Source organism: Parasteatoda tepidariorum, chromosome 11, assembly GCF_982258835.1.
Source record: "Parasteatoda tepidariorum strain Cologne lab strain chromosome 11, Ptep-v5.0, whole genome shotgun sequence".
Lineage (NCBI taxonomy): Eukaryota > Metazoa > Arthropoda > Arachnida > Araneae > Theridiidae > Parasteatoda > Parasteatoda tepidariorum.
Window position 1 is genome coordinate 624,241 of NC_141765.1, and position 23,116 is coordinate 647,356.

The 23,116-nt window shown below is 27.8% G+C and overlaps 1 protein-coding gene across 5 annotated transcripts in view; it reads left to right on the plus strand.

The window, feature by feature from the left end:
- Vps13B (vacuolar protein sorting 13B) overlaps positions 1-23,116 on the plus strand; it is a 240,096-nt gene that overhangs the window by 42,621 nt on the left and 174,359 nt on the right. For all 5 annotated transcript variants that reach the window (XM_087154944.1, XM_087154946.1, XM_087154947.1 and 2 more), the window contains 8 exons: positions 2,159-2,390; positions 3,579-3,755; positions 5,925-6,088; positions 6,181-6,378; positions 7,461-7,758; positions 12,087-12,203; positions 14,594-14,749; positions 20,849-20,995. In XM_087154944.1, the coding sequence (XP_087011070.1) occupies positions 2,159-2,390; positions 3,579-3,755; positions 5,925-6,088; positions 6,181-6,378; positions 7,461-7,758; positions 12,087-12,203; positions 14,594-14,749; positions 20,849-20,995 (1,489 nt within the window). The remainder of the gene's footprint in view (positions 1-2,158; positions 2,391-3,578; positions 3,756-5,924; positions 6,089-6,180; positions 6,379-7,460; positions 7,759-12,086; positions 12,204-14,593; positions 14,750-20,848; positions 20,996-23,116) is intronic.

Below are 23,116 nucleotides of genomic sequence, written 5' to 3' on the forward strand. Positions count from 1 at the left end.
AATGTAGAGAGGCCTTCAGTTAAATATAAGTTGTTTTTATTTCATCATGGTGTTAAGAGGAAGTGTATGCAGCATTTGTAATGATTGGACAGCAATAGTCTATTTTATTTGTTATAATTTAGACTGTTTTCTCTATGTTGATATACTTAATTATTTAGATACATTTAAATCTTGGTTGCTCATAAAATATTGTTCTAATAGTATTTTTACCATTTTTCTGTTTTTTTTTTTTTTTTTTTTTTTTTTTTTTTTGTAGAAACTATTACATATTAATAAAGCTTATTTTACAAGCAAAAATTAAGATAAAAACTGAGAAGCAAAATTTAGTTCAATAGTTAGTGCAAATTGTTCTAAAAATATTTCGGCTTAGTATTGTTGAAAAAATATTTAAAATTTTAACTTATTAAGAGTGCAATTCTTCCATGCCTCTAGTTTATGATTGGTTTTGATCAGTTACTTATGTTTAAATATTTTCTAATAGTTATGTTTCAAATATTTCTTGCGATTTCCAATACATTATCATCTGTTAAAAGGAGTGATAATTTCTTTATGTATTATAATCCAGTGCTGCTAATTCTCTGGAATTTTTTGCCTCCGTTTTTGTTACCTATAGATTGCATCACGAAATAAATGATATATTAATACATTTAAACTTATTAAGATAGCAACGCTTTTAAAATAAAACTTTAGCATAAAAAATAAAGTAATCACTCGCCTTGATTCTATTGAAAAAAACCTTTAAATTTTACTGAAATATAAACAAACAATTAACATAAATAAATTACCCTTTAATATTAAATCAAGTCTGAACAAGTTCAAACTTGGTCAAACGCAATTGTCATATCCCATTTCCCTCAAGATCAAGTGAAAACCAAATGTTGCTCCAGCTGCCTGTCTGACACGAAATTTTTGTTATCTCTGGAGAATATTTACCAAACTAACCTATTAAATAGATGATAGCACACAATCCTTCAGTGATCAAAATTATTTTACTGAGTCTTATCTTTTTTAACAATAGTTAAAATGTGAAAAAGAAAGCAATTTTTAATAAAATAATTTTTTTTATAAAATCTTATTTTATTTATTTTTACTTTTATTTTAGAATAAAATATGATAACCAATAACTCCTAGAAGAAATGTCTTTCATTTGAAGTCTAAATATCTGTGACTTCTGCACTCAGCTTTAATAATCTCTGTATTTTTCTTTTGATGTTCACTTTCATTTCTTTTGCTTTTCCTATTTTTAAAATTATTATTAGACCATATTTGCTTATGGATTGATTAACATTTTTATACTGAAATGTTTCCATCCAAGCCTATCCTGAAAGTTAAAGGAAGATACACTAGAAGTAAGAGTAATGATTATATGATTTGAAGAAAGGAGAATAAGCAACCCGCTCTTATCGAAAGTAGGTGAAGGAAAATTGCTTTCCCTCTCTTTTGACATCCCATTCAGAAAGATCTAATTTTGATTAGTTTATTAAAATCTGGTTTATTCAATGCGTATTTAATTTAAATTTTGTATAACTATCTGATGAATATGTTATCGTATTTATTTATACATTTTGTTCATTTTCCTTTTACTATTTATTTTATAAAAAGATGAGTGAAAGAAGAGCAGAAATGACATTTTTAATAGAATTAAAGTTTATTGGGAAAATTTCTTGTTTTAGTCTTATTAATGCAATATTCATTTGGTATGTCAAAACTTTTTAATTCCAAAGATTTCAATGGAGGAAGGATCTAAATGCAATCCTTTAAGTGTTTATAGAGTGGAAGTAGGGTCTAATTGTACTTGACACAGTTAACAAAAAACCCTAAAATCTTCTCACTTAGCATCAGGCTTAGATGCCAAGAGTCTGCACCTTTGAACGATTGCTATGGGTAAAATGAATTTTACAATTTCATTCATATTGATTATCAAATTTTACATTCAACCTTTATTTTAACTGACACAGATAATTTATTCCTATTTACCTTGTTTAATTTAGTAGTTAAATTTTTTTGGGTTAAAAAGAGACTAGTATCTTTAATGTAAAAGATAAAGTATCTTTAGTAAAAAATATAAGTATCTTTATCTTTTTTATTACATAAATTAATCCTACTTACTGTTTACTTTTTTTTATAAATCATTTTCATTAATATAACTATTTTGCAGAAAAAGATATTTTTAAAATCTGGTGTTCCTCCTGGAAATAGTCATCCTTACAGTTTTTTGACATCATCATTATTTGATCCTCTTGCACCAGAAAACTGTAATCAGGAGCGAAAATATTGTTTTTCTAAAGAAGAGCACCTATCCACCCTCTCTGAAGAAGTTATGTTTCAAAGGTACCCTGCTTTAGCCTTTGACTATCTCTATGAGCTGCTAATTCCGGAAGATTGGAATGGTATGTTTCAATTTTGTTGTTGTTAAAAGAGAACAAATTAGCTTTAATTTTACTTGCTAAAAACATATCTTGTTTTACATTTTTTTAAGGGATGTTTATTTCGTAATAGGTCAGTGGCCAAAAATCCAAGAGAAGTTTATTTGAAACAAAAATTTTTACTTCCATTGTTAAGAAAATTATGTCAGTGGGTTGCCAAATTTGCAATAGCTTTTTTTTATTTTTTTTATTTACTTATTTTTACAAAATTTGGGTCATTCTAAGAACCATTGTTTTGCCACTTGTTTTAAGTCATTGCTTGAAGAGCAGTCAGTGATTAAACCACTTGTTTCTTATTTCAAAAAATTTATCTATATTACTTTCTCTTGTCAATTTTTGTTTTAACACTGAGGAAGGTTCATGTTTATAGAACCATTACTGTAGCATGTCCATTGTTGCGCGTTTATTTGTACTTCATTTATGTTGTTTTTCTTTATTTACATGTTTACATGTTACAAAAAGTTTACTCTTTCTTCATTTGGATAGCATTAGCATATTTATCACTAATAAAAATTTCTAAGATTAATATTTATTGACTGTTCATAATCAGAAAAGAGAAATTAAAAATTGTTTCAGCTGAATAAAAGTTGCTCATATGTGGTCCTGAGTGCCTAGCTCCTAAGGAGTACCTAATTCCTACATGGTGCATCTAAAACTTTAGGTGACTGGATGGATGTGTTAAAAATTATGCAAGTTAAAAATGCTGCCATGTAAAGAAACACCTATGGAGATATGGAATTTTTAAAAAACTGCACGAAACTTATTAAACATTCATAATTTTCATATATCCAAGTTTTAAAAAGGTGAAGAATTATGAAGTAGCCCCTTATCCAAATTTAAATTTTCATTTGTGCTTAAAATTTTTATGTGTGATATAAAAAAGCTGAAGACTTTCTTCATGTTTCAATTAAATTAACTTTTCTAACTCAAGAAATATTCAGGCATCCTATACAACTAAAAGTTGTATATTATTGGCTAAGATGACTCAGATCCATATAAGTTCGATTAATGTGTTTTGAAAACTTTGCTGTTGAAGCACACTGCAAAAACAAAAAAAAATCTATTCTTAATTATATATTTTTTTTGTCTTTCAGATTTAGTAAGCTTGATGTAAACTATAGTAATTTGTATTGTTTTATTTCTTTTTTTCAGATAGATTATCAGAACTTACTTCATCTTTTTTAGAGGAGAGTAATTGGCCTGAATCTTCAACTGCTCGCTTAGTTTTTGGACCTTTCTGTTTTGAAGTCACAAGTAGCGTAGTCCACAAGCTTACAAAATTATTGCATTGTGCTCAAGATTATGAGTATCCGAGTTACACTCAAATTTGTAAGTTAATTTTAAAATATTTTTAAGGTAATTTTTTAATTGCACTCTGATAAAATGTTTACCACAAATTCAAAAGTTTTAAAGTATTTTTAGGGGGCTTTTTTTACCCCCTCTGTGTCAATGTCACATCTCATACATTCAATGGTTTTGTGCCTTTATGGTCGGCATTGTATGCCATGCGATGAAGAGAAAAATTTCATCATTGAAATTAATTTCGTAGCTATTTACATGTCTCTTTAAATCCTGCTATTATTTTTGTATTTCTGAATATTGCTAAGAGATGACGCAACTAGTCCTCCTTTTTTCACAATTTTCACAGTAAGATTCCCCCCCCTTGAATTGAAATCAAAATCATTTTGTACTTTCTGCAATTTCGTTTTCATTAGTATTACCATTGCATATCAAATTAGTTGTGATGCACTCCGAGTGAGTCCGAGGACAGTGAATATATTATCTCTCAGTCATAAGATTTCAGTCGTAAATCTTTCCGTAAGCTTCTCCTGGCTGATGATATCCTTGATTGTATTTATCGACTGATTCAGTAGAGGATTGTCTTCCAATGGGAAGTAATATGTAGCTTTAAGCTATCACCCAAGCATTGAAGATTGAAATGATCGCCTAAGCTTTGAAGGTTTGGTTGGATTATCTTGAAACATAATCAGGTGCCTGTCTATATTTTTAATCATTTTATTAAATTTAATGTTTATAAAGTTTATCCTATCCTTAAAAATCTAAATAGAACAATCTCTTAATTGAAAAAGGTAAACAAAGCAGTAGCAAATGAATTTGTTAAAAAAATAAAGCAGTATGAAGCCACTTGCAGTGCATATTAATATCCTAGAATAAATTAAATCTCAGGTGACTTGATAAATTACAAAAATAAACCACTCTTCAATTCAAAATGTGCAAATGCTGTCAATTGTTGAGAAGAACACTACTGTACTAGGCTACTATGTTGAATGAATTGGCATATTCATTTCTAAATCAGTATGGAAGAGAGAACCACTGGAAGTCACCACGTTGAGCCAGTAAGTCAACATTCTAGAACGATATTAAAGAACAAAAATTTCATTTTTGTCCCTATTAATTGGCATACTAACTCATATGTTTCTACAAAGTGGAAAGGAAATCTGGAGGGGCCATGTTGTCACTGATTTGTTTTCAGTTCAAGCTTGATGCTGATGTAGCCAAGTTGAACTGATACTCAGAATGTTATGGCATGTATCATCTCAACCTTAAATAATCTTCTAACTGAAAAGCCCCAAAAATGTTTTGTCCTGGAATTGAGTTGCGTGTGAAGCAGTCATCAATTCATTCCATTTTTAGCAAAACATTAGCAGCAATTTCAAAAGATTATGCAGCAATGCGTAGAAAAAGAAAATTAAAATTGTGTCCTCTAGGGTGAAAAGTGAAAAACATTAAAAAAATTTTTTTTTAAAAAGTAAAAACGCTTCACTTTTCAGAACAAATCTTAAAGTAATTGTTCACTAGACCAGGACTAGGTAAGTGACTGCCTGAAGTATCACAAGTATAAATCAGATCCTAAGACAAGAGGGGAGCAAAAGGAAAAATTGGAAAACAGTCTGTCACTCTAGAAGGGCTCGCTTATGTTTTGAATTAAATATTTTCAAGATTTAAGAAAGAATGCACCAAAACAAGTGATAGAAAGCTTCTTTTTCAGAAACTGATTTTTAATTAATTTTAATATTTCAACCAATGAAGAAGGACTAGAATATTTCAAGTTTAGTTTTTTAGAAAGTAAGCAGAGTAATTGAATTTCGATGTTCTATCCAAGACCACATGAAAATATCTAGAACCACATGATTTACTAAAATGGCTTCTTTACCTTTTCTCGGAAATTAATAAAACTGCTTTTGTTTTTAAAAATTAAAAGAAACATTTTCCTGAAAATAGATTTTCCTGGGCCATTAGCTGAGAGAGTACTATAAAAAATATTTTTTTTACTGAAAGTTTGGTGTTTTAGAGTTTTTTAATTAAACTAGGTTAGTATAAATGTAGTGAGAGTGATAAAAATCTTGCACTATAACAGGATAGCAGCTTTTAAGAACTTCCCCTAATGTAGCTAATAATAAAATTTCTTTGAAAATCCGCCTTGTAATATGTTTTATAAAAAAGGAAATGCTCATAGATGTTCATTAATTCTTTCAGGGGACCTTCCACTTCATCAGATTTGTGCTTCTAAAGATATTGAACTATTAGAAGAATCTGTTCCTTCTCGTTTGTATCAACTTACTTTGTTTAAGCCTGTTGTTCATTTATTCATTGCCAACCATTTCCCATACTCAAATACTCTTTCAAAAAAAGGGAAAAAAGTAATATATAATTTAAATTTTGCCTGGTTTAAGTAAAGTTCATAAGCATCATATTTTTAATGTATATAATTTATGAAAAATACTTATTGCAGAGAACCTCTAAGCTCTCAAAAGTGGCCAAGGTGTCTAAAAGTCATGAAAAACTGTTTTGTCTTGAATTTTATGCAGAATGTATAGATTTTCAGTCAAGCTATCCCATGTATCCAAATAAGCTTGTCAAAATTGTAAAAGGGCTCCAAAGCTTTTCTCCATTGCTCGAGAATCACTGTTACAACTCATATTCAGGAAAAGTAAGTTACTTTTGTACATGTAGCATTTATATTTATGCAACAGCATTTAATATTGTATCATTTTAAAATACAGTCAATATCATTTATAACAAGATTATAGGAACCTAGGTAATTCTTTTGTTAAATCAGGGAGCTTGTTTATCCAATCTTATTTGATATTGAAAAGCTATGTTTCTTTTAGTTTTTTTAAATTTTTAATTCAGGGTGATAATGTAGATAGAATAATAATAATTTTACTTTATTAAATTTTAATAATTTAATCACTGTACATAGAAAGAACTTCAATCTTGCTAACTACATTTCAAAAAAAAAGGGAAAAAACTAATTTTTGCTTTTCCTATCAATGTAAAAATAGTTACTTAGCTGCCTCAAAAAATAGTTGGTGGGGCTGATTCCTTTACTGTTCTACATGCAGCTTTTTAATTTTTCATGTAAAAGTGATGAAAGTTAGGGAAAAAAACCTGTGATATAAATGGATTTACAGCTGAATGATTATATGAGCAAGTGAAAATGATGAAATAATATACCTGGTGTAAGAAATTAAGAGAATTTGCAGCCTGAGCTATCACTGCTCAAATTGTTTTTAGTAAGGTTCCTAATATACTTGACTACTGTGTTATGATCCTTTTTCATTTTGCTTTTTTTTAACTGCATTTTCAGCATTAAATTATTTCAAAAATATCTTGCCAAATTTTACATTTTTTTAAACATTTTAATGTTTTTCTTATTAATTATAAAAGCGTATATGTAAATATTCTTGAATGTTGTTTTACACTAAAAAAATATTCAAATTATTATATATATTTTTTTAAGAAATATTTATGTGTTGCAAAATGTAAACAAAAATTATTAACATCCCAAATTGTTAGCATGCAAAATTGAGTTCAGAATACCAGCAGTTTGCTTTTCTGTATGAAAAATTGTTTTTCTCTCATGTTTTTCACTATAGATAATGTGCTTAACAGAAGACTATCTGAATTTTCTCAAATAGAAAATCAGCTAATGTGTTAATAACTTTTGTTACTTAGTGTATTTTATGTATATCCGTCTGTTAATAGGTATTTAATCAACTTTTTTTTCAGGTATTTGGTTTTGAAATTTCATTGCACAAAGAAAATCCAAATTCTTTCTTCGAACCTGCTATTATTCATCAGACAAATATAACAATTTTTCTAAAAACACGAATTCTACCAGAAAGTTGGGATACTCATGAAGATTTAACATTAAAAGAATTCACATTGGAATGCTCTCAGATACAATTACGTTTATCTGAGCTTAAAGTTTTGGCACTAATTGCAATATATAAAGCATGGACGGTTAAGCATTTTAATTCAAGTAATCTTGAAAAACTTCAGCAAATATCTGAAAAACTTGAAAATGGTAAGTATGTGCCATTATAAAAACATTCTCACTACGAAAAACAATCTAAAAAGACTTTAACATTGAAATTACATAGATTTGTATCTAATTATTTTAAATATATTTAGTATCTATTTAATGTTGATTAAAAGGATCCTATCATCCCAACAAAAATAGGATTTTCAATGTGATTTTGCTGTTTCATGAATGTACAAAAATATTGCAAAGAGTGACTCTCAAATGAAAATAATTTTTTGTTAGAAATAACCATTAAAAATGCTTAAACTTTTTAAATAATAATGAGTAAATAATATAGCTTGTTTCATTTCATCTAAGCATATTACAGTTCAAGCAGCCTTTTCTAAAAAATGTGCTGTAAACTATCTGTACAATAAAGTAAAAAGTAAATTAACCTTGAAAGACTTCTATGTGTTCTTAATTTCTTAAAATGTGAAATATAGTATATATCTTTATTTATTTAATACATATTTAAATTAAAGAGTTTATTATAAGAATATAACTAGAAAATGCTCCAAATTTCATTTGTAAGAATGGTCTTACAAATGAAATTTGGTCAGCTGTACCTAATTTTTTTCATTTATTGATGTAGAATAATTAGAGTATACTAAGTACATATACACTATGCAGATATAAGCCACCTGATATTTTTGAGAGATTTCTAAAGAAATAATGTTCAGATTGTTCAATAACTTTAGTTATGTTTAAATGATATGTTAATTTGTATATTTCAATAAAGATTTCGTCATAAAGTTTAGAAAACTAATAAAGATTTAGTTTAGAAAACTAATTAAAAACATAAACCTGGTAATCTTTTTTAAAATACTCCATGTCATAAAAAATGTGTTTAAATGCTAATTGTGTTTACATTTTAAACACATTATGTAAATTTAGTTTCATAAATCTAACTTGTATGTTTGAACACATTATTTAGATGATCTTTAAGAAATAATCTATATCTTTTTTTCTTCATCAACCCAAAATGCTCATTTAGGATACATAAGTACAAGATAAATAGCAATTAAGCATTCACTGCTAAAAAGAAAGCAGTTAGTTTAGTTAATGAGAATATTATCTCAAGTATTCTAAAATAAATATTTATTAAAGAAAATATTTTTATAAGCATAATTTTATATGACCTACAAAATCTGAGCATTAACATCAAAATTTATTTTTTCATGGAGTGACAAACAGACAGTTTTATAGACTCTTCAAAATTAATTATTTTTGCAGTTTCTTTTTGATAAAAATTATTGTCATAATTTGCATTCAGTATGTCGTTATTTTGCTAAAAATTATTTTATAGATTAGGAAATTATTGTGTCGTTGACTGCCGTCAAACAATTTATAGATTTATAACATTTTTATGCATTTACAAATTTATTCACTGATTTAACTATTCACTAATATACCTTTCAATGACTAGCCTATAAACAAATTCACAGCTATTTATTTTTGACTTGTTGTTAATACTCCTATTCTCTAATCTATTGATTGGTTTCCTTACATTTCTCAATCTTTCTTTATTTACACACCATATTGGAAATCATTCATGATAACAGTTCTCATCATAAAGGGAATTTATAATAAAATGTTTATGAAGTATTCTATCAGAGAATAACTGATGGTTATTATAGTAATAGGAATAACTGATGGTTATTATAGTAACTGAAACTACAACAACAATAAACATTTAGATAAATCAGATGAATAAAGAAGCTATCTAGCTTCCTATTAGCAATTATTTGTAGAGAAAAAGAAGTCTTGCTTTAGCCTTCCGAAAAATCCTTTAATTACTATTTTAGTATACGTCAAACAATAAAATATATGAAATATTAAAAAAATAAATACATATTTCCTGTTGTTAACATACAATTTATTAAGACCTTGGTAATTATCTAATCTTTACTAATTATCTTGGAAATTAACCTTCCAGTCTTGTTTCTAATTAAGCCCAATTTCTCAAGAAATCCGCTGTGATTTGGATGAAAAACTTAAATTGGAGACAAAATAAGAGTATTTTCAACACTAAATATTAAGATTTATATCATTAATTTGACATTATATTTAGAGTATATTTGACATACAGGATCAGATGTTGCCCATGCGCTTAATTGAACACATTCAGTTTTTTATTAGAAAATTAAGGACTAATATTCTTTTATATGTGTACAAAACCAATAATCCGTTTAATATTTTAAATTATACAATAGATTTTTTTTCAAAATGCATTAATTTTTTTAAAATGTATTACAAAAAGGAAAATTGTTTTACAGTAGAGAACCATTTATCCGGTATCCAGATAACCGGGAAAAATTTTGCTTGATTTTCCCGCCATTTTAAAAGTAGAACGAAAAAAGCGGAAATTGGACTCATCCTTGAAATTTAGAGGAAAATGTAAGGAAGGGGAAATTTTTTTTCCCCGTTTACCCAGAGAAACGTCACTTCCTCCATGACCTTGAAGGCAGGGAAGGGAGGAATGTTTTATTTTTTCCTTTAGGCCGTCAATCAAACTCAAGGGTGTGGCATGCTGATTTCGTTTTCTGCTTGATTTACGAGGGGGTGGGGAAAATGCATTGCATGCATATCAGTGAACAGAAAAAGAAAGGAGAAAAATATATTTATTTGACATCGACTAATAGAAATAAAATCTTTTTCTTTTGAATAAATTCTCATTCTTTGGAAGTGCGGTATCAATTGCATGTTTTTCTTGGTGTGGAATCACATCTGCTGTAATTAAAAATCTTGTTTTTATCAGCAAAAAAAAAATGAAATAAAAGGAGAATTGTTTATTAATTTAAATATAGGATTATTTTATGAAGCAGATTGCAGTTTTGTTTTTCTGATTCCACTACGTTTGATTTTTTTTCTTTTCGCGATAAATTTCGCACTCAATAAATTAATTCTTTTTATTCATAAATTTTATCATTAGTTTTTTTTAAAAATTCCGTTGATCTTGCCTTGTTCCGGGTTTTAATATTTATGCTAGTGCCTTTTTTAACTATTGTTTCGGTTCGATAATTTTCAAGTGTTTTTATTTAGATTAATAAATTTTCCTTTTATTTTATCGTTTCCCCCCGTATAATTAGGTTTGAAATATATTGCGTTATTTAATCACTGGTTTTGTTTATATTATTTTATTTAGGAATTGTAATCATTTTTAAAAAATAAATATGAGAATTTTGTATTTTTTAAACTTGAATTTCTTGTCTAAACTTGCAAATTTTTTTTATTCTTTTAAATGTTTTATTTCTACCATTTTTTTTTTCTTTTTAAAGTTAGGAGTACCTTTCTTTTTTCTGTTACTTTATGCATTACACTTTTTCCTTGTACTTCGGGTTCGATAAAACATCGATTAACGACACTTTTTGGTCGATCCAGAAAACCGGGAAATTCAGATATCTGGGATAGCGATGGTCCCGAGCATCCCGGATAATTGGTTCTCTACTGTATAATAATAGAATCCAGCAAAAAAGTCCATATATCATAAAATAATGAATGTATATCAAGACATAGCATAAAAAAATCATTCTTTTATTTATTTTTGATCTTTGATGAAAAATAATAATTGTAATTTGTAAATTAAATGATTTGAATGATTTAATTTGTAAGTTAAAGTAATGCGAAAGAAAATTGTGAACCATAATTCCAAAGTAATGTTTTATTTTTAAAAAAATTTCATCTGTTTTCATAAAATTAGCAAGAAATAACATACTAAATTAAAAGGAAGCTATGAAGAGTTCACATGGTCATTCTTTAAATGCCCTCCTTCCGGTTTTTGTCTGGCAATCACTCTATGCTACTTTTTGAGAATATTATGTGAAACTTACAGCTCTTTCTATTCAAAGTGAAGCATGTAGCTTTTCTGCTGCATAGAATTCTTTCCATCTTAAGTAAAACTTTTACTTATTGAACTTTAACCATATAGAAAGGTAACCTAAGAATAATTAAAGAAATAATAAAACCATATAAATATATTTTTCAAGCAAAAAAAGGAGGAAATTAAAAATTGTGAGAACATTTAATCTGATTGTCATTTGGCGCTCCCCTAACTGGTTGCCCATCTTACCGGTCTCTTAAGCTGACAATGGGTTCTCTTTTATTTCTAAATTTTTTCATCCTGCTAATAATGTTAGCATATTGGTATATTTTCTTGTGTGCATTTACTGCCATTGTTGCAAAGAATACTTCTAAAAAATTATTACTTTTCAACATATTGTTAAAAATTTAAGATAGTTTGTAAATAATTTCTTTAATATTGTATATTTTATAAACTTAAAATAATTCAAATTTCTTTAATCAAAGTTAAAAATCCTATATATTTTTTGCAGATTTCCATTATCTTTCTCTTGAAGTTACCAATATTTTCTTTACATATATTCGGCAACAAGATTTAACTTTTATGAAATTTTTGATAGAGTGTCTATCCTTGAAGTTTTTTAACCAAAGTAAGTATGCTTACATTTGCAGATCATATAATAAGAATATCTAGCTAAAATCCTCATTCAGAATGAGATCTAAAAAAAAAAATTTTTTTTTAAATTTTTTTAATAAATAATACATGTGAAAGATATATTTTAGAAATGTTAAGTTAAATAGTCTATAGTTGAATATATAATGCAGTCAAATTCATTAAAACAAGGTGGAAGTTTTACAGAAATCATTTTGTATTAACTGATTTACAATTAATTTTTAAAGCAAATCCCTAAAAAAAATATATCAAAAATTGTGAATGATGTCTGTTGAGAAATATATATATTAGAGTCATTTTAAGTTGCTCAGTATTTTTATGCAAAAATGTACATTTTTAACATCACCCTACTAACATATGAGCCCTTGTTCACCCAGATACAAATATGACATAAATATATGTACTATAATAAATATTTTTCTAAAAAGTAAATCACTTAGAGGAAATTAATTGTAAAAATATATTTACCTCATCAATTTTTTTTTTTGCAGTTATTTGTGGAAATGGTCAAAGTACTAAATAAGTGTCAAAAAACTATCCAAAAACGATATTGATATATGATAGAATTGTCACAATTTGAGTCCGTCAAAATGCAATAACTTAAATTTGAAAATTGCATGTTGTAATTACATGGTACTAAAATATCAGAATTTAAAAAACCACTACAGGACGTCTGATAAAAGGATAGATAACTGACCAGAAAATGACAGATTAACAATTAAATCAGCAGATTAAGAATCGCAAAGAAATAATTAGTCAAGTACAAGTTTTTAAAATCACGTATAAATAGCAGAAAAAACAATAAATAATTGGTGAAAAATTATCAGGAAGTGACGTGGGTTTACTATGAGATCGTAGCAAGTTAAATGGGTGAAAGAGTTCAAAAGTCGCGAGTTTCAATCAAATTCAAAATTCATGCATCCTACTAACATCATTCATGAGCATCATATTAAAACTTTGTAATGCAGAAATGGCCAAGAAATCAATTGGAATGTATGAGGGAATTTTTTAAAATAGACCATTTTTCTTAACACATTTGGCATCAAAGAGCATATAGGAAAAAATCTTTTTTATCTGGAGTTCAAACTGGGTAGCCTTTCACAAGCTTCTTCTAATATAATCCCTGTATTGTATAGGGTATTCTGAAAAGGCTGCACTTAATATGTATTCTAAAAATCCTTATCAAAATTGAGAACAAAGTATAAACATGATGGGTCACAAATGAATATTTAAGTAAAGGATGAACAAAACACTGTCGAAAACTGACAAATTATAGTAGAGAAAGAGGGGACATCTAAACAGGTTTAATTCGAGGTTGAAGCTTGAAGTGCTTCTACTAATTGTCTTTCAGCTTCTCTCTGTTTCCTCACACAATCTCCAGTCTTGTTGTTTATTACATTTGCCTTCCTGTACTGAGATTTGCCAGATTTGGATAATGTTTTCGTTAATAATAATTTTTGATCCATAAAGTGTATACCTTTTTGTTTTTGGTTATAAGTATATTAAAAAAGCATATTAAGGGCAATCTTTGCGGAACACTCTGTGTATTATCTCTACTTTTTCAAATTTTTTTCCTTATGTGTTACTTTTATTATCAGGGGTTAGGATGTAGGCTACTATTATTTATTTCTGAAGATACTATTTAGACTACTCTTTTTAATCTTGAGAACTAGAAAAACAGCTATTTTTGTCTCCGTAGAGGTACTTCATGATGGTATTGGTAGTCTTTATATTCTTTTGAAAGTTAGCATAAATCGCTTTATGCTAACTTTCGCTGCCCCAAGAATGTTGATATGCTATCGCTGCTGCCCCAAGAATGTAGATAATAGGAAAATATACTTGGTTATTTAATTTATATCAATGAGGTTTATACCATCGGCAATGGCAGGTATACCAGATAGATGGAACAGTTGATACATACATCTAAAAATGTCTGAAAATAGAGTAACTATTGTAGATAGTTAGGCAGATGTGTGACTGGCTCATTACATGAAGTAAGTCTTTGACTCTACACTTTCAGTTGTTAATTTTCTGATATCAGACAAATATTTATTCCTTTTGCTCCTTATGAATCCATTCTTGTGTTAACCATTTTGCTATAAAACTAGTTCTTGTTTGCTCCTTTTACCTACCCATATTCTTCAATGAATTTCGGTGGAGGAATTTTCAGTATGATTAAGAATAAAGCCTATTACTTATTTTGCCCACTTCCAGAATCTATTATTTATTACTTTAGTTTCCAAGGTCACCTGTTATAGAGTAACATTTTTTTGAAAACCTTAGTTTGAAGTTGAGGAAAAAATCTTATTCACAGTGTTTTATTATTATTATTTTTGATGAAAATGCCTTTCAATTTCTGTGTTTTAGATATGTTTAGTGTTTTGCTCCATGCTCCTGAATCAACTTCTAATATACATGAAGGAATTGTACTTTCACAATCTAATGATCTTGTGACTCAAACTACAAAAGAAGAGAATTTTTTTCAGTTATTATTGCAAATTCCATATAATGCTTCAATTGCTCGTAAGTACAAGTTCTTTTTAGAGCTAGAAATTTTTTTTTGGCTAGAGAACTCTTTTTCAAGCTATAACTTATTATATTAACTAAGTGTTTAAAATAAAATGATGCATTAAAGTTTCTGTAATTATAGAGAAGAAAACTAAGCGAGATGTTTTTGCTGCAATATTCTTCTTTTTTGTAATATAAGACACACATTCTTTAACGATTCGTTTGAATAAGATATATTTAAATGAAATTGGGACTGTAAAAATATTTTGGAATCTTTTTTTTAGTTACAATACGCATGTAATTTCAAATATATAAGAGCTGTTCCTTGTCAGAACTTAATTAGATAAAATATATGTAAACTTAGAAATTAAGTGTGATACATAGTTAATATGTATGTAAAAGAATCGACTTTCTTTTAACATTCACATGTTACAATCTGAACTGAAACAAATACTGTAAGAACTAGCTGCTGAAGCTCATTCTTCTTAAGCTCTGCCTTTCTTCACCTTATCCATTCACTTTCCATGAAAGAGTTCCATCTTCCCTTCATGGAAAAAGATGTTCTCTCTTTTTTTTCTATTTATTCACACACAATGATGTCATTTCTTTCAACTAATGTTTAGCTTAGCTGCATGACATTACATGATGAGTTCTAACTTCCGCATGACATCATCTTTTTCTATTACTAGCTTCAATATAGCTATGCCACATGGATGCTCTTTCCACATGTTTTTTTTTTTTACATACTTATTTTTCACTATAATTAGTATTTGTCTCAAATAGTGATTGGTTGCAAAATTAATTCAAAGATGTACACTGTTCCTTTGAAATTAGTCCAAAAGCAGTCAATTAAACTTAATCCTTTATCTTTAAGATGGTTCAATGAATTGTTTATAAATTATTTTTTCAGACAACATAATTAATTTAAAATAATTTTATAATTCAATTAACTTGATATTCTACTCATGGAGATCAAAACTAATTAGTTACACACGTACTGTTAAATTTGCGACTTAAGTAAATTAATTAAATTCTGACAACTAAGCTCTTTCCAAATATGTATTATATTTAATAATCATTTAATAACATTCATGATGAATGTTAAAACTGTGTCGGATCGGTGTGCATTTTTTTTATTTCTTGTTAAGGATCGAATTCTTATTTTTAGTATATGTTCAAAGATAATTAGGTATTATGTAACTTGAACTCACACACACACATTGCTGAACAAACCAAATAATAATTAATTACAGTATACTGATCTTCTTTTGATTAATCTATAAAATGCCTTTCACTGATTGTGGCATGCTTTTTTTAAAAAGAAAACTATAAATGACCAATAAATCAAACATGTCGCTTCTACAATAAGCAGTACCTTCTACAGCAGATGTTTAAAAACTCTACCTATTGAATCGTCACTTCTACTTTTCTCAACTTATTTTTGTTTGAACAAGACTTATGATCAGGTTTCTCAATATTTTAATTCCTTGTGTTAATAACAGAGTAATATTTTATTATTGAATGTGCAGTTCAAGATAATATATTGAAAGTAATATTCTATTTTTCCTTATTATCAAGAGTATTGGTATAAAATATATTTAGAAATTATTGGAAACATTAGTAAGTTCTTCATAAGGGCTAAACTGCATCAAGTAAAAGAGAAAAGTAAATTGTGAGGCATTTAAGATTGATAAATTTATGCAACCTGCCTATAACTCATTATTAATATGAGTCACAAAACCTTAATGTACTCAATTTACACTATAGAGATCACTAGCAGCACCAAGTAATAGTGTTCTTTGATAGATCCTCAGACATCTTCATTTAAAATAAATCTCTGTGAAATAGTATTAAAAACACATATTTTTTGTATCAAATGATTCACAAAAAATTTCTAGTTTCACCTCAAATCCCTCATAGAGAGAAACTTTAATCAGAAATTCGTTATTAGAACTCGAAAATGAAATATGCAGGTGTAGTAGTAATTCTTGGAATTTTCTAGTTCTTAATATATTTTTTAGCTTCTGTCATTTTGTTTAATCTATTTAGTATATCTTTATTAGTTCCTCCTTTGTTATTAGTTACACTTCTGAGATAGGTAATATTGTTTACTTCCTCTAATTAGTTATTTTCTAAAAATATATCATTTAACTGTTTAGGATTAATTTTCAAAATTTTAGTTTTATGTTAGTTGATAACGAGCCCTATTTTCTTTGCCTCTACGTTTAAAATATTTGTGTTTGTTTGCATGTCTTGAAAGGTGTTGGTTAGTAAACATAAGTCGTTTGCGAAATTAAGATCAGAGAGATGTTTAGCAAGGCTTCATTTTATATCCCTTTTAGTCTTTGATACTTTCTTCATAATGCAGTCAATAGCAATTAAGAAGATTGATGGAGAAAGTGTACAACCCTGTCTAACACTCAAAACAACTTTGAAGAATTATGATTGTATACTAGCATGGATAACTTGTATATTGTAATTTTTAAAAATATTTCTGATAATGTTTACAAAACATTCTGGAATTCCATAGAACTTCAACAGATTCCAGAGTATTCCTATGTAAACTGTTGAAAGCTTTTTCAAAATTCATGAAATTTAAGTATTTTGTTGGTTGCCATTCATTAAATTGTTCGACAATAATCCTTAATGTTACAATGTAGTGGAAACAGGATCTATTAGTTCTGGAACCTGCTTGTTCTGGTCGCCGACGTTTGTCAATTGCATTTTATTCTTTAAAGCAGTGTTCTAGTCAAAATTTTACTTCCGTATCTTTCGGCGAAAGCGCCGCGGCGCTATAAAAAAAGTTTTTTTTTCCTACATGCAGCGCCTCCGACGAAAATATTTTTAATAGAAAAAAAATTATTAAGGAGAGTTATTTAAAATGAAATAATTTTCTGAAAAAGACTATTAAAAAAAATTGATAACACAGGCGACGAAATATTCGCCCGTATCGCGATTTGCTGCAGAACAATTGCCAATTCTTAGCAAACTTTCGGCAGCAGCCTGCAAGAAAATAAATAAACGAAATAAAAAATTTAAAAAAACATCGTATGAGGAGAAAATTTATAAAGGTATGCATCTTGTATCCACCCACAGCTTAAAGAAAAATCGCAAGCTAGAAATCTACTTAGCGCCTTGGCAATTGTGATTGGAGTAAACAGAAAAAGAAGTAATAGAACCCCAAATCCGGCACTCATGGGACTGACGAAATACCAAACTTCGGATCTCTTTCAGAAATTCCAATATGACGCCCAAATATTACTATAATTCAATTACACTGCTAATTTCAGAAAAACCAATAAATTTAATCAAGTTTCGATCGTTGATTATGATGGGGTGAATTTAAAACTGGCCCATCTTAAGAAATTTTATTAATTAAAATAATAATCTATATAATATAATCACGGAGAAATAATTTGAAGGAGAAATAATTCAAGAAATGATCCGAATCCTCCGAATAAGAAATTATCGTTCCTTCTTCGGAGCGAGATCATAAATCTCGTTTTTTCTTTTAGAAACATTTTGTTTTAACAAAAGACGCTCACTTCCCAGAAGAAAAAAACTAACAAAAAACTACAAAAAAATTAACAAATAATGCTAAGAAACTAACAATGAATAACATCAAAAAACAAGCAAACAACTAATAACAAGAAAAAAAACAAGCTAACTATAAACCAAAAAAACTAATAAAAAAGCGGCAAAATAAAAATTTATGAATCGAATTAAAAACCCCAAAAGGGATAAAATTCATTTTGTAGTCCACATGATAGTTTAAATATCAACTGGGTGTGGCCAATTTATAGTCAAACAGAGGAGGGAAATGTGGGGACAAACCAGTAAGGCACAAGCACGGCTGTCAAGATTGATTGATCATTTTTTTCCAACTTGCATTTCTTTATTTTGTGCATCGGAAATGCAGGTGTTTTTACTTTTCACTTTATCTTAAACTGCTTTAAAAACAGATGTTTCCTTTGACACAGATTTATTATTTTTTTCAAGCTGTTTTTAATTTTAAAAGATAAAGTTACTTTACTTCAACAGAATAAAATTCCAAATAAAACGCTATATAGCTGGTTTTTTTTTTGTCTTATCAATAGAAATTTCTTTAAAAAAAATTAAATAAAATTAGATCAGATTAAGTGCCGTTTTTTCCCCCAACCCCTTTAAAAATAACTGATTGATTTCTCCTAAACAGCTCCAGTAGAAATGACATGTGGAGGAGGTGGTGTATTATTTCTTATTCTTTTAAACATTTTCTTCTCTCTTTCTAATAAGTTGAGTCACATTGTATTATTTCCATTGAAGGAAAGGGCATTGTGAAAGTAAAACTTATTTTCCCTTCACTGATTCCTTCTTCAGAATTTTCTTGGGGCGCACTTAGTTATTTCTTATTATTAGTTATTTTGATATTATTAGTTGTTTCGTTATTATTTGTTTTCCTCAAATTGTTAACTGCAATAAATTTTTAAATCTTTTTATTTTAGAATCTTTTTTTTAAATAAATTTGCATTTTGTTTTTCTTATTACATTGTTTTACGGATTTCTGTAATCAGTCCTGCGTTATTTCAGCTGCTGAGCATATAAATATTTTTTTGTTGTTAATTATTTGCTCTTCTGTTTTTTGGCGCGGTGCCAACTGGTGAGAACAACTTTATTTTATATAATTTTGTTGCTTTTTTTGCTAAAAGGGAACTTTTTTCACGTGAACTCTTTGTTAACAAATTTTAGGCTATTCTCCCCCCCCCCCAAAAAAAAATAATTTGGAAATATCGTTACTTGATGTATTTTAATATATCTTGTTGTATTCAACATTCAGAATTATTTGTTGTACTTAACTTTATTTTTTAACAGGTAAGAATAGCTTCATTTTATATTGTTTTGTTGCTTTTTTTTGCTGAAAAAGAAATTTTTTATTATAATTTAGAAATTAAAACTTTACTTTATGAAATGTATAAGAAAATTTGATTTTTTTTACACAGATATTCTAAATGGTATATTAAAGGTCTCTTCTATAAGAATGCTGATATCCGTTGTGTAGCGTCATTGCGGCGCTTACTGAAACTTTTTTTAAAAAATTTCATTTTTATCGATGTGCGGCTCTTTCACCGAAAAATACGGTACATACATTTAACAAAGTGATTCCTCTCTGGTTATCACTTATCTTCAATTCACCTTTTTTTGGTAGTTATATCAGCAGACCTTTTTCACTATCATTAGGCCACTCTTCACTCTTTGTCGCTTAAGCTTTAACAGATCAGTTAAAGCTTTGATAGCAGTTTTTGAATTTTCTATGAAGAGTTTACCAGGTAGATTATTGTATTGGACTTGTGTCTATGTCTAATTGTCTGGGTGCTCCTTCAGGAATATCTTACAAAATAGCAGGATTTGGTCTGTTTAAGGTTTCCTGAAAATGATTAACCCACTTTTTGCAAAGCCATTCATTTGATTTAAGTTTTAAGCCTCGTTTGTTCTTAATTGGCCTTTTAATTGCTTATCTCTTTCCATTAATTTTGTAAGTGATGTCTTAAAACTTTTTTGAGTCGTTGTTTCTGACTGCTTCTGCTGATGTGGCCTTCATAATATTTCCTTTTTCTTGTCTTGCATCTTACTTTCTTTTTTTCCTCTCATAATGATCCCAATTTTCTGGTTTAATTTCAACATGTTCCTGGTAGGACCTCCCAAACCAGACAGATCAGTAGGAAGACACCTGACTAAGAATAACACCCTGGCCCTCCAGGTTGGGAATTGAGCAAAAAGTTAACAATCCTATCTCATAAAAAACTAATTGTTAACAGAAACTGAAATCATGCAGATCGATCCCTCTGAAGTGTATGAAAGCCCTCTACCAAATATGTCTCTTCCAGTTTTTACGAATCCTAGTTAACAGGAAAATTAGTTATATACTGTTTTTCTGTATTGATTGTTAATTTTTAATAAGAAAAATATCTCATATATTAAATTTAAAATTTTTTTTTAACCTAATCATGAAACTGATAACCCTTATTTTTAATTTCTTAAATATCAAATTGTTGTTGGTAAATATAATTCCCTAATAAAATAATAAATTAAATCATCTATATACTTAATATTATTATTTTTTGTATTTGTTTTCAGACCCATCATTATGCATTGTACGAATTAGTGGTTCAGCAGCATGCTTTGAGCCAGCTTTATTCTCTTGGCTTGATCATGATGTGCTTTCATTGATTAATATGGCAGTAGATTTAGAAGCTACCTCTACAAGCTCAGTTGAGTTAGATGGTATGTTTAATTTTGTTTTTTAAAATTTTTGTATCAAAAGGAATCAAATGTGAACTTAGTTGAAATATTTTAACATATCTGACTTTAATTATTACAAGGGGGCAATTGAACTATATGAAATAAAACGGTTATAACTTTTGAACTGTTTACATAATGAATTTCAAACTTCGTAGTTCGCCGCAGGGCATGATAAGAATTAGTATGTTTTTGACCATTTGCAAGTGAAGCTGTCATGGTACAGCATGTTTGAGCATTTATAGTTTGTGAAGGCTTAAAAAGAATGGATATTATTTACGCACTCATTTTGTTAGTTTATTGAAAAATATAAGTTTAAAAAAGGAAAATATAAGTTTATAATACCCTAATTAAACAAGAGTAGCAATTGTTACAGTTTTTACAATACTTTTTGAACTCTGACATTCTTCTCATGAGATAACTTTTTTGTCAACGATTTTGTCCTTTTTTTATTATTGATTGAAGCCATCTTATGCATTCTTCCAATTTTTGCATTTTATATTTGAAATTTCAAAGTTGAATGACATGCATGAAATAACCCCTAGGCCAAAGAATCAGAGTGAAATAGTTGCAAGGCCGAATATTTAAAAAAAATTAACTACTCCGGTTCAATTAAGCAATTATCAATGAATCATTAATATTCTTGTTTCCTTATTACAAAAGATTCGAAGAAATTTGTATTCATCATTTCTTCAAAACTTATTTTAAAACTATTATTATGGGTTTTTAAGTAGAAAAAAAGCCTAATGTTAGAAAAAGAGCAATTTTTGAAATAATGATTCTAAAAATAGCACGGTTTTGGAATCTTTTTACAATTTTCTATTTTAGTAGCTTTTTAACAAAATAAAGTATATTGAGCATTGTCCTTAAATAGCAATATTCTTGTGCTATATTAGGACAATACTCAAAGTGGAAAAATAATATTAAAAACTTTTTTAAGCAATTTTTTTTAACATTATCCTTTTTAAAAGAGCAACTTTCTTGAAGTTAGAGGACAAGAATAACTTTGAACATCAAAATAAAATTCTATGTCCATAATTTTTTGCTAATTTAAAAAGCAAAGCAAACTGTTGTATTTTTTGTTGTGCACACATATGCATTTACTTTTCATTACTCAATTAAATAAAAAACGATAAAAAAAGACATTTAATAATTTATTACATTATCTTCATTTTACAAAAAAATAATATGCTTTGTAAATAGTCAGCTGTTTTGCATCGAATAATTTGTATCAACAAAATATTTTAAATTTCTTAGCAAGATGTAATTCTCAGCTAGCTGGAAATAATTCTAAAGTTTTCTCTCAATAAAAACTTTAAAATAATTTAAAAATGTATTTTACTTTAAAGGAAAACACAAATTAAAGTACTAGAACAATTGATTAGTATGTTAATGGCAAAATAGTATACGTGGTAGAGTAAAGGACAAGATTTTAAGGACTGTTAAAATTTAATTAAATAGTTGGTAAAATAATTCTACCAAACCGTGGACAGGTAATTAACAAATTTATTTTAAGATTAAGATGATGTATGAGATGTTAAGAAATTTTAAGATGTTGTCTACGTATTCCTATTAATCAACATTAAAATATATATTGGTATATGTATTATAAAAAATACATTGAAGAAATTGATAAACATATTATTCCAAATATATGCATAGGTTTGTTTATTATTGGAATTGTATCACATATTGAAAGAACAAACGAAAAAATAAAATTAAAAAAACTGGTGTGTAATGATGTTCTATCAGAAACATGCTTTTATAACGCTCAACATTCGTTGAATAAAATGTTTTTATTCCATATGTTTTATTCATATCTCTTTATTAAGTTATGAATAAATTTTTAGATGACTAAAAAAGAAATATCGTATATTATAATTTTAAAAAAAGGATTAGCAATGGTTATTAGCGAAAAAAATATTAATGAAACTTTACTCATGTGCGCGTAAGTAAAGTTCTTCATGAGTTAACCCCATTTAAATATTAACCGCACCTTGTAAATATTTTTTTCATTATCGCCAAATTATTTTCTTAAAAATAATTAATTTTAATTTTCTCAGCTTCTACCAAATAAAAACTGCTGAAACTTTAAATTTTGTAATG